We start from the raw sequence: 12,558 nt of genomic DNA on the forward strand, positions 1-12,558 counted from the left end.
CTCCCTCTTACATTTATGAATATTATTATCGCCAAATACTTAAAAATATACAATTTTAGCTCTTTAAACATTTCTTCTATGTATATATTTAGCTGCATACGAAAAATGTGCTTCAATATCATCTGCTTCCTACCTGGCTCCTGCCCATTTCCCACTCACTTTTTATTCAACATTTCTTCTCCTTCAGGTCGATACTTATCTGCAGCTAAAAGGCACACAATTGGAACGTGAGATGGCAGCTGAAATCATTTTGCACATTCTCGATAAAGTTATGCAAAATACGCAATCGCTGAATAGTCAACAGGTAAGGGTACAAACTTCGTGAGTTTTTTCATTGCAGCTAGCGGGAGACTTAAAAAAAGATGTAACAAGGAAATGAGGTTGTTTTCATAAATATTTAAAATCTGCTGAAAATTACTGAACTTTAAAAAGTAGCTGTTGTTATTGATTTTTGTTGTTCTTATAATATTAAACTGTTATTTGTATTAAGCGACACGAGCAACGAAAACCTTTAAACATTTTAGCTGAATAATATTTTGATCTAAAAAAACGTGTATTTTTGTAAAAAATGAACTAAAAGAAAACTGTAACTGAGGTTAAGTGGCCAATATGACTTGAAACTAAAATGTTGTAATCAGAATAGAACATAAGCAAAAGCGGCAAATTTTTAGCTTATCACTGAACTTTCTCGAGCATATTTGTGACGTGTATCACTGTACTAGTTTTCATAAACAGTCGGTTCAGTTTTAAAAAATATTATGAAGAATTGAGTAAAACTATTACCCTTCATATAAAAATCAGTGCTGAGGTGTGTCTCATAAGCGGCAAATACAAACGGTTGACATGTGGAACAAAGTGTTTACTTTTAGTTTCGAAAAGCAAAACCTAGTTGGCCGCAGAACAACACAGAGGCTAGGAGCTTGCTCAGTTAATTATTTAAATTTACATAAAAGACACTTGGATGGTATTTTACTCATCATCAGCAGAAAAGAAACAATGAGAAAGACATCAAACTAGACAACCAACGTCACTGACAGAACGACGGAGAAAGATCGATTTAGAACTGCTGTCGAAATATGAAAAGATCTTAAAGAGCACCATCAAGTGTCCGCTAATGTTGTTGTTGTAGCAGCATAAAAATGAGAGAAATGCTGCTGAAGTGAGAGACCTTGGCCGGATATAAATCCGGATCGTTCCGGTTACGTAGAACCGAATGTCGTGGGAACGTCAAGTGCCCGCTTATGTAAAAAAGTGGTTCTAAGAGTTTTCATAAGTTCGACAAATCTGAGGCGAAATGTTTAAGGATTGGTGCGTACTTGAGATTTTTCAAAAAAATCTAAATAAGAAGTGTGAAATTTTTAGGACAATTTTTTTATCTTTTTTCGCAATTTATACAAAGTTCGAAACTTGGACTTCTAAGGAATGTTACTGGGTAATGAATTGTATGAAGTGTTACCAACTTCACACCGCTTGTATCTGTAAAACAGCTCATGACATCAACGTCAAAAATGTTCTAATGACAGTTCAATATACTGTTTATAAGCCATCAAAAGCAGTGTCAATCAAATGGAATGAAAGAACTGAAAATATCTCATCCACCGCACATTGAAAAATAATCTCAAAGTCAAGCCTTACAAGACCCAAAAGGGGCATCATCTCACACCAAAGCAGCAACAAGTCAGACTTGAGAGAGCGAAGAGTTGCTTCACTTGGCCGAAAGCGGTCAATTTCCGTGTTCCGAACATTGTATTTTCTGATGAAAGAATTTTTGAAATTGAGCATTTCGTAAGCTCCCATAACGAAGGGGTTATTTGACCGACCGTTCATACGAGAATTTGAGTCAGCGATTGGTCACCAGGAGTCAGCACCCGCCACAGGTAATGGTTTGGGCCGCTGTAACCGCAGATGGGCGCTCTCCAATCGTTTTCATCGAGCCTGTCGTCAAGTTAAAAGCGAAATATTATCAGGAAAGTACTCTGGAAGTTACTTTGAAGCTGTAGGCAGACAAGCATTTCAGTGGCAAACCATGGACGTTTCAACAAGACCCGGCACCGTCTCACAAAGCTCAAGTGAATCAAGAAGGGCTAAAAAGCAACTTCATAACGTCCACACAATGGCTATCAAATTCACCAGACGCGAATCCAATGGTTTATTCTCTTTGACTCATTTTGTAGAGCAAGGTCAAAGGTTCGAACAAACAGCTTCACCAGTCTCGAGGCGCTGAAAAAAGTTATTGTCCGCGAGTGAGCCAAAATACGTGCAAGTCACATTCGGGTAGCTTGCGATTCGTTTCTGGACCGTCTCAAGGCCATAGTCAAGGCAAAAGTGGTCATATCGAGCAAAAGTAAATTGATTCTTAATTTTGTATTACTTTTACACATTTTTTACTTTGAATGGAATACATTTTCCAAACTAAGTATGGACTTTTTAATTGGTTACACTTCAAGTGCCTACAGGGTCGCTTTCGAACGTAAGTTCCCAGGCGATTCTTGGGCAAAGCCGGGAAATTATAAGCTGCTTAGTGCCGGCCTTTCGCAAGTGAATAGCGATCAGGAACTTTCCTGATTTGCATGGACTTCTACATATAGAAGCATCCTCCATGGCATGTCCTTCGAATGGACACAAACGCTCTAGTTCTGAAAGTATTCGATACGATACTAGCTGGTCGTAGCAGAGGTAGAGGAAGGCCTCCTCTGCGTGGGAAAGATCAGGTGGAGAAGAACTTGGCTTTACTTGGTATTTCCAAAATCGCGTAAGCAGATATTGCGAAAATCAAAAAGAAGAAGAAGTGGGATATATATGACAGAATGTCAAACTGATTCTTAGGGTTATCTATGCATTTGAAATCGTTAACTATTCTATAGAATTTCTGAATTTCTTCAACTTAACAGAAATGTCATAACACATACTTTCTCTCAAAGTTAATGCGCCTATAATCCTAGCCGTAACATAAAAAAAGGGATGCTTTGATTCCAAGATTCCTATGATCCCCATCAACATGTCATTTGAATTCAAGCGCTGATAGTTTCCCGTACAAGCCAATTACTACAAGTTTTTAGAATAAATCCGCCTTTTTCGCACGGTCAGTCATATGTCGCTTGATGCCAAAAGTGAAATCCAAATTACAATATATTTTCATTTCTATGGAAGATGGCAGAATTTTGTTTTAGTTTTTCTAAGCATTTAGCCTAAAAATACAGCTAACTAAAAATTTCCAAGCTTGGCTAAAACAGGCGATAGAAAAACACAACGAAAAGTTAAACTTTAAAATCACCAAAATTTCTACTGCTCAAATATTCCGTTGGATGTATTTACGAGTGTATATGTATGTGTGTGTGAACATATACAATCCAGCCGTGAAATTAAATTTTCTTGAATGAAAGCGCACAATCAGAAAACAAAAACAAAAAGCACACACCCGAATTACGTCAAACGTAACGCTCTGCAATTGTGCCGACATACAGCAATCGCAGAAAAACAACTACAATAAGTAAAAGAAAACAAAAAAAAACTTCGCTTTGACTGAAGCCAATAACTTGCGAAACTTTATTGGCAGTTTGGCGATGACGTCGAAAATCTTGTACTGACGCATGCAATGACTTTTCACGCGTACATGCACAACAACAACAATAATCGCATCAGCTACAATTACAACAAACAACACGAATTGGCAGAGCCACAGTAATACCAATCGCTTTTGTTACTTTGCCCCATTGTTTGCAGCAAATTTAGAAGAAATCGTTGCACGCGACGTAATGGCATGTGGAAAATGTGGCACGTATGTATATGCATGTATGTGTGCATATGTAATACGCATACTGATACATGCAGGCACTTGCACTCGAATGGATTAATACAAAATACAGACAGATAGCAGATAACTCGAAATTGCTGCTTTCCAAATGCATGCGCGCTACTTTTCGCGCGCAAATGTCGATTGCTCGTACGTACATAGCAGCTTTTGTGGCATGCAACATGGAATGCGCATGCAATTTATATATTTTTATGTCTGTGTGTATGTGTGCTTATATAGGGTTTATCGACAGGAAATTTGGTTTGTAAGAGTAGTTGAAGCGAGTTGTGTTAAATTTCCTTCTCGCCTGTAAGTATGCAGCAAACTCTGATTTTTTTTTTTTTGTCATTTTATTAGACAAGAAATCGCTGCATTTCTCAAATAGCTTATGAAACAATTTCTATTCTTACGCCAAAATTAGAATGCGCAGACGAGCACTTTTAGGATGTTGGACGCGCATGGAGCCCACATTTAAAAGCATTCAGTTTAAAAAAACTTGAGAAACAATTCTTGTTAATGGAAGAAATGCTGCCTAACTCAATTATAAAGTCTCTATTTTGTTAACTTTAGCCCTAAAATTTCCGAGCCAATTTCTAAGGGCTTATCACCTTTATGAAAACTCTTTTTCTGAACAAACACTTTTACCAGATGGATATTCTACCGAAATCCGCAATGAAATTTAAATTGCTGCGCGAGCGTAAGCATTAGGGGCCAAGGATACGACCGGCTCAAATTCTACACCATACAGAGACATTTTCATTTGATGGAACTCTCGTGGATTTTTTTCACTTCAAATATGTTTTATTTTAAAAAGGGTTTTATAAAATATTATAAATATCTAAAAAATATAAAAAAAACTTAAAAACTGTAACTGGGGTACATTTGTATTTTTTTGTCTTTTTTCCAATTAAACACTTTTACAACATCAAGGAGTGTCTTACGTTGTCGCCAATCTCTTAATGAGGTGGCTAAAGAGTATCGCATTATCTTATGCAAGGTTCCAGATCACAGAGATATACCAGGGAGCTGTAAGACCAACTTGCAAGATAAGGTCCCTGTATGCCAAGCATAAATAATTTTAAGGAGATATCTCTCGCAACATGTAAGCTTCTTGTTGTGCACCAACTAATCAATTGAGTGGATGAAAGATGGATTAGTGGCAATATCTGTGAAATTACTAGGCAAACATGGCCAAGGCTAAATTTTCGTCTACCCAAGAATATTATAAAATTGAGTAGACTACAAATTAGAACTTAAGCAGGGGCCCTCTCAGGGCATTCTCTCATAGGAAATCACGCAAGGAGATTAGGCGTACGCATGCATGATTTGAGGATTTGAAGAGCAGTTGGAAGCAATTCAATACTTTTTTGCACATACCCGGCTCTAGCCAGAAGCAGGAACCCACACCTCTTAATAAGTATGGATGATTTATACACTTAAAGTATCAATAACATTTCACGCTTTGTCCAAAGCTCAGGATAGTTCAAACTGGAAGGAGAAATGTATCCCAGCCCTTTCGGCTCACAACGGACCCATTATGGTGCAGCTGTCGAACCATTTATTTATTTCTTATTTAATTCTTAATACTTGCTTTGTTCAAATAAAAAAAACAGTGCATGTAGCGTAGTACACATAACAGAAGTGAAACTTTCAAGGCAGACAAAGAAAGAGGAAGAGACCCGAGAGAGAATGAGAGAGAGAGAGTGAGAGAGAAAGAATATATATCTAAATAAATTGACAACATTTGCAGATAATACAAATAGACAAAATTTACCAAAACCGGAGAAGGGTCGACCGGTGTAGGTAAACGCCCGACCCAAGCCGTGGCAACAACTCGCACTTCTCCCAGCGTTTATCACTCACAACGGCACAAATTACCGCAAGGCAATACCAATAAATCCGACGCCGGAATGGATAGCACTTTATAGTTAATACGCGCAAGCACTAGCCAGGTAACCGAAATAAGCGCCAAAAAGAAGGCACCAAAAAAATTGGAACCAAAAAACGTCCCAAACAGGCGGCACTAAGGAAATATAACGCCAAAAATTAGGCACCAAAAATATATTTCCTACAAATTTGCATCAATAAACAAGCGTCGAAAAGTAGGCAGTGTTATTTCTCACTAGAAATTAGCAGCCACAAGGAAAAACTCAGGAAAAATAGCCTAAAGTGTATCTAAGATATATATGAGGTATAGCTCTCTCTCACCTTTTCCTCTACGTTATATCTTCTTTCTCTCTCGCGGAACGAAAATGCCCAAAACGGTGCATGGCCTTGAAAACTTACTCTCCATTCTTGCTCGTCCATCGGTGCCTAAGAAGTTTCACTTCAAAACAACTAAAAAATTAATATAAAATTGTTACGTTTTCATCAAACCTCACACTGTTCTCTCGGAATTAAAGAAAAAATTCATTTTTCTCTGGCGATCTTGTACAATTTCTTATGTATCGAATGCCCGATTTTTTTTTTTTTGCCTTATACGGAAGAAAACACTCAACATTGGCAGCAGAAATTTAAAAAATCAAGGCAATTTTTGAGTCCGTTGGAAATCGTAATTTATTACACAAAAACTAATGGGTCATAAAACTATGTACTTTACATTTTTGTGCAAATTTTGATTAAAAAGTGTGAAACCTTAATTATATTTTTTTGATTTTTCTAACTTACAGAAAGTTGCAAAAGTAGCATAGAGATCTATTTTTTCATAAAAAAGTTAATAAATTGAGCAAAGGAGAAACAGTGTGCGAGTATACTTCTATTGGAATAGAGTTCGCCTGCTCAAAGAACGCTTCAAAATTACCTGTCAATATTATATTCCAACGACTAATACGACAGCAGCAGCAACGTCTGCGTCAACATAGCTACTGCTTTGGTTCTCTTAGATATAATTTGTTGACTTTTGTACAACTTTACCTTGACCGCGACATAATTTAAATTCATAATTCATAAAATTCACCTGCTTCTTATAAATAAAACAAAAGCAAAGCGAACTAATCCAGTCCCTAACTTCGCTATTGTGGACTTACCTGCTCACTACTAGTGAATTTCTCTGCTGGGTAGATAAGGCTTGCATTCATGCTTGTATACGCTACAAGTTATCTCCTTTCTCTCTACTATTCTCTGCTCTGCTGTTGATGCTCTAAAAGCTAGTAAAAAATTTAAATTCAATTTATCGTAACAATCATTGGTGAATTGTACCAACAAACGAACGCTTTCAGCAATTTAATCCTGCGACATTCGAGTACAGATTCGAATAAAATTGTAATAGGTGAAATGGTTAAATTCAATCAAATGGTTTGTTGGTGTTGTGAAAATTGAAGCAACTGACTGTTTATTCCTAAAATCGAGATTCCTAAATTAGTGGTTTTGATAAATAAACCAGTTTTTTGTCAAAGACTAAATATTAGGTGTAGTAAGAAATTCTGAGCGCTTTTTCGCTTTATATCAAAGAGGAAATTAACCTAGATAAGACTAAGCGATCTGACGAATAGTCTGTAATGGATTTTTTACTTACTCTCAGCTCCTAAATTCCCAATAAACTCAGGGCTCACATGCAGAATCGAGCCGTCTTTTTCCAATGGATTGATTTTATCAACGCCTTCGATGATTGGCCCGTCAGAGCGTGGCTCATCTTCGACGTGCATAGTACCAGAACAACATTTTAGAACCACTGCTTTGATGTTGCATTCCATTTTGCACTGAGCAGCAATTTTTGGATATGCACTACCTCCTCCTTTTCATCTTGGTTGTAATGGTACTGTAGAATATAAATTATAAATAAAAAGTTGTTCTTTTTCAGGTTGCATTAATTTGGATGTGACGTGAATGCTCAGTATTTTTTATTACATTAAGCATTCCGTTGAACACCTCTTTTAAAACCTTCGATTATACACCCGGGACTGGCCTTTTTCGGCTTGTTCGAGGATCCTTTTCAAAAAATTTAATACATAAATTGATAGAAAAGTAAATTTTAGGAAGCTACCAGGAAGCTCAAGTCGTTAGCTGTAATATAAATATGTTGAATTCACGTCCAAAGTCGAAAAAGCCAGACCCCGCTGTCCAACGGAGTGTTAAATGAGTGAACACTTTTTTTGTATTTTATGTTGAGAAATGAAATAAAACGAAATAAATAAAATGTCTGCATACTCCGTTTTTCCATTTGCTCAAAATATTGTGAAATATTAAATACTTATCTGCGCCAAATAAGGTGTGAGTGACTGTCTACTGACCTCACTTTGCTATAATTTATGAACAAAGCCTTTCAACGTCCAGCTTATCTAACATCTTAGTCGGGTTAGTGCTCAGGTGCAGCAGTTTTAGAGTTCACTGTAATTCTGCTCATAAGCAGATAAATAAGTTCTATAAATAAATGCAGACGATATTGAAATTAAAAAGCCTTAAAAAATCGCAAAAATCACAAGGAAAATTTGCTTATGCCTAATACTTATGTGTGGAAATGTGTGCATAGCACACGCACTTCCGAAAGGGTTTTACATGTGGCCCGTAGAAAAAGCGAAAGTATGTAAAATCACAATTCCGCCTACGTCAGCACGGTTATAAGAAATAGCATTTTTATATGAAATAAGAAATAATTTATTCGACGAAGTTCAAAAATGCTTGTGCTGCCATAGTGGAGGTCACTCATACGCCACGTACACCCAGGCCATGCGAGTATTTGCATTTAAAACGGAGCTAAGCTACCAAACTTTATGGCTTTTAATAATCCAATAACTCGAATTTCTTTGCATAGCACACCCATCCATGTATCTGTGTATGTGTTTATCAGTACATGCACACACTTTATCGTTTCTTCATCATTTCACGGCTCGTAAAATTTCTTGCACTCTATTAGTTATGCCTAAAATGCATTTTCAATGGATGAATTAACAACAGGAGCATAAATTGCAAATTAAAAGTTCCCATATAAACTGTCAAATTAAGGTAGGCCTGCGTGCATGTAGAAAAGGATCGCTCGGTTAAATATAAGAGAAAATTTTAAAGAAAATCTCAAGGCAAGTAAACAGCCTACAACCAACTGTATACAACCAACAGTCTGCAGACAGCAAGCAAGGCAATAAGTCAATTTGTATAGGATGTCAATAAGTAATGGGTTTTTGAAATGCCACACAGTGTCATACATAATAAGCTGCTGCTGCTGTAGCTGAAAACTCAGGACAAGCTTGAAGGGAAAACAAAATAAGTAAGCCAGAAGCAATAGCAAATAAATGTAATAAATGGCAAATACAGAAGTAAAGCATAAAATATGGTCAAATATTGAAAAGAAGAGCACGCACAGCAGGATAATGTAATCTACTCTTAGTTGTTTGGGTGTTTGTAAATGTGGGTGTGAGCCTAAATATGCGATTTACTTTAAACTCGAGTAAACTTTTCATTAATTTCTGAAAATGATGATTCTGTAAGCAGCTTCCCATCAAACTTAGTGTTTTCCGGACCACTGTAGTGTTTTCCAAGCAAGGTAATTACCGTTAAGGAAGTAAATATTTACTCCGATAACCAAGCGGCAACTAGAGCCTTGGGCTCGTTGTTTGTGCGTTCAGGATCGGTCGGGGAATGTCTGGCTGCTCTTTCGATTGCATCCGAATACTTCGACATCAGGCTCATGAGCTGGCTAGACAGGGAACTTTGGAGTTGGTTTCGTTGCGAAATGAGAGAATTAGAGCTTCCTTAAGAACCTGTGGCCTGCTTCTGGAAAGATGGGTCTCGAGTCAACTCGCAAGCTAGTGCGCAAACGTGCAAGGTCGCGAGATCCTCCTGGCCACGGGTAGATCGGGGACGCTCGAGGGAACTCCCAACGCTAACAAAGCCCCAGCTCTCGATTTTGGTGGGTATCCTTACCAGATATTGTCCGTTAGGTGTTCATGCCGTGAGCCTTGGGATTGCCACAAGTTCGTTCTGCTGTCTGGAGGGCGAGGTGAAATCATCTCAACACCTTCTTCTCAGCTGCCCTACTCTCGACAGGCAAAAGACTTTACGGTGCGTTTTCCACCGAGAGTCGAATGGCAGTCTCCACTCCACTCAACAAATTAAAAGCATCCATTGCTTCACACCCTCATGCTTTAGCCGAAAGAAGATGGAAGCAACTAACTACATGTATTACAACCAAAAACACATGGCCGTCATACAAAATCCAAAGGACGAACCAACTGTTAGGATGTTCTCGGCCAAACATTTCACGCACCACTGCAACCCTTACAGGTCATTGGAAAGTAGGGGAGCATGCAGCCAAACTCAACCTCCCCTTCAATCCTATCTGCAGAAGCTGTCAAGCGGAAGGGTCGAAGGAAAGTCTTTTGCACTATTTATTTGAATGTCCGGGGCTAGCTAGGACACGACTCCGCTCCTTCGGTAAGCCTTTCCTACAGCAAATCAAGGAAATCTCAGACATCGAGATAAAGGATCTGATGTTATACTTGGACCTCACTAAATGGATCTGACTTGGAAAAAAAAAACAAACAAAAAAAACAAAAAAAAACAAAGACATCATCACTCGAAACAATGGAAGTAAAACGGTGCTGGTCACTAATTATGAGTATTTCAGTGGAAATATTCAACCACTTCAACAACAACAACATTAACAACAAGAGTTGCCGAGTTCACTAGCACTAAAAAAATACTTATACAGCTTCAGATTGGTCCAATTATTCCTGAAAATTTATTTCGATAGAGTTTTATATTCCTAAATCCTTTTATAATCCTCTCTGAAGGGACTTGATTGAAGAAATTGTTGCTTTTTTGGCGTTTTAATTTTAAAAATATGTATTCGAATCCAAACTTTGTTAAATCCAAATGATTTTTGAAGGAAAATGAGAAATCTTATTTGAAGAAAAGTGTCCCTACCATATTCTAGGGATCAAAATAAGAAACTTTGCCAAAGGAACCATGCCTCTAAAACGAATTCTGATGTCCTCTAATTTGGGTCGAACTTTTTAGTTTCTTTTCTCATGTAAAAGCCAAAAATGGTGATATTTTGAATTGATTGTATGGGGAACCCCTCAGGAGAGTTCCAGGGGATGTGCCACTGGCATGGGTGGATCGGCCGTTTAAAGTTAGTGGGGGTCGGTCATACATTTGAACTCGATTGGAGCACTCTAAATGGGTCAAAGTGGGATTTTTCGTTCGACACATCAGAATTCGTTTTAGAGGTATGGTTCCTTCGGCAAAGTTTCTTATTTTGATCCCTAAAATACGATTTTCACAGAGCAATGAGCAATTTTTAAATCGACCCGCCCTAATATATATATATATAATTGGCGCGTGCAGCCTTTTTAGGTGTTTGGCCGATGTTGTTCCACAAATGGAGGGACCTACAGTTTCAAGCCGACTCCGAACGGCAGATATTTTTATGAGGAGCTTTTTCATGGCAGAAATACACTCAGAGGTTTGCCATTGCCTGCCGAGGGGCGACCGCTATTAGAAAAATGTTTTTCTTAATTTTGGTGTTTCACCGAGATTCGAACCTACGTTCTCTCTGTAAATTCCGAATGGTAATCACGCACCAACCCATTCGGCTACGGCGGCCGCCTACCCTACCTTACTTTGAGTAAATACGGGCTTGGCCATTTCAAGACAATGACATAGAATTTTGTTTAACTCCCCGTTTGGCAAAATTTTCTTTAGTCAATGGCACGCTTGGCGAGTCCAACCAGACTTACATACATTTTATTCATTTCATCATTTGGACGATCTTATACAATTTTGTTTTTTAATTCAGAAAAGCTCTAGTGGCTATGGTTACCAGACAAAGGGGTTAAATATAAAGGGGAAATAAATGGAAATGTATGAAAATATTATAAATACAAAATTAGCGAAAAAATTCAGATCCATGACCGAACAGATCGGCATAAGCAGTTTTCCAATTACCAAGCTTTTATCCATTTCAAAGCTGAAACACTGAATTTCATGCATGAATATAAATATTTACAAAGCATTATACTTATAAATATATGACAGAAATAAACCCGTTACATAATTTAAGAAAATGCCAAACCCTCCATCTATGACTCAGCAGAAGCAGTTATTTAGATTTTCCACAACACTGAGTATATTTATGTGTGTACAGAAATGCACAGAGCTTATACTTTTATAATATCCGCTTTGCCTAATCATGTTTGTCATGGCATATAAATTACATGGTACTTAAATTTACCTCATCTTATTTATGCCATTTATTTTGTTTTCATCAGGATTTATTTGTTGAATCTTATGCTGAGCTGCTTAAGCGATTTATTACAGTTCAGTCGGTAAGCAATCAATACAGGAAATTTATTTGGCATTGAATTTTCTGCTCTAAAAGTTGTCGCTTATTAAGGATAAATGGAAATATTTTCTGAGATTTCCTATTCTGATATAGAAAATTTGTTAAAACAGTCACGATTGGGAAATAATAATTTAAAACACAAAACAAAAACAACAACATGCTCAATTTACAAGAGATTATTCTGCTGGAAAGGAGGTGGAAATTTAATCGCAGTATATTTTTCCTTGCGCGCTGAGTTTAGATAATTTCTCACGTCCTTTGCAATTTGTCGCTCATACGCCACGTCGTGCAATGGAGAATTGCTTGTATAACACTCGAATTTATGTTTGTATTAATGTTAGCGTAAGGCAGTTAAGTAACAGAAGTGATGCTTGACAATTTAAAATTCAGTTTTTTGCCGAAATTTACTTAACTTAGAAAATTCACTTTAATACAAATCCAAATGCAATTAATCGAAAACCAAATATGTCTTCTATGAAAATTTCAC

At 37.3% G+C, this 12,558-nt stretch overlaps 1 protein-coding gene across 1 annotated transcript in view; it reads left to right on the top strand.

Moving 5' to 3' along the window:
* The window catches only part of LOC128863581 (uncharacterized), a 294,071-nt gene that overhangs the window by 155,110 nt on the left and 126,403 nt on the right, over positions 1-12,558 (top strand). The window contains exon 8 of the mRNA XM_054102812.1: positions 188-304. Coding sequence (XP_053958787.1) covers positions 188-304 — 117 coding nt within the window. The remainder of the gene's footprint in view (positions 1-187; positions 305-12,558) is intronic.

Source organism: Anastrepha ludens, chromosome 5, assembly GCF_028408465.1.
Source record: "Anastrepha ludens isolate Willacy chromosome 5, idAnaLude1.1, whole genome shotgun sequence".
Lineage (NCBI taxonomy): Eukaryota > Metazoa > Arthropoda > Insecta > Diptera > Tephritidae > Anastrepha > Anastrepha ludens.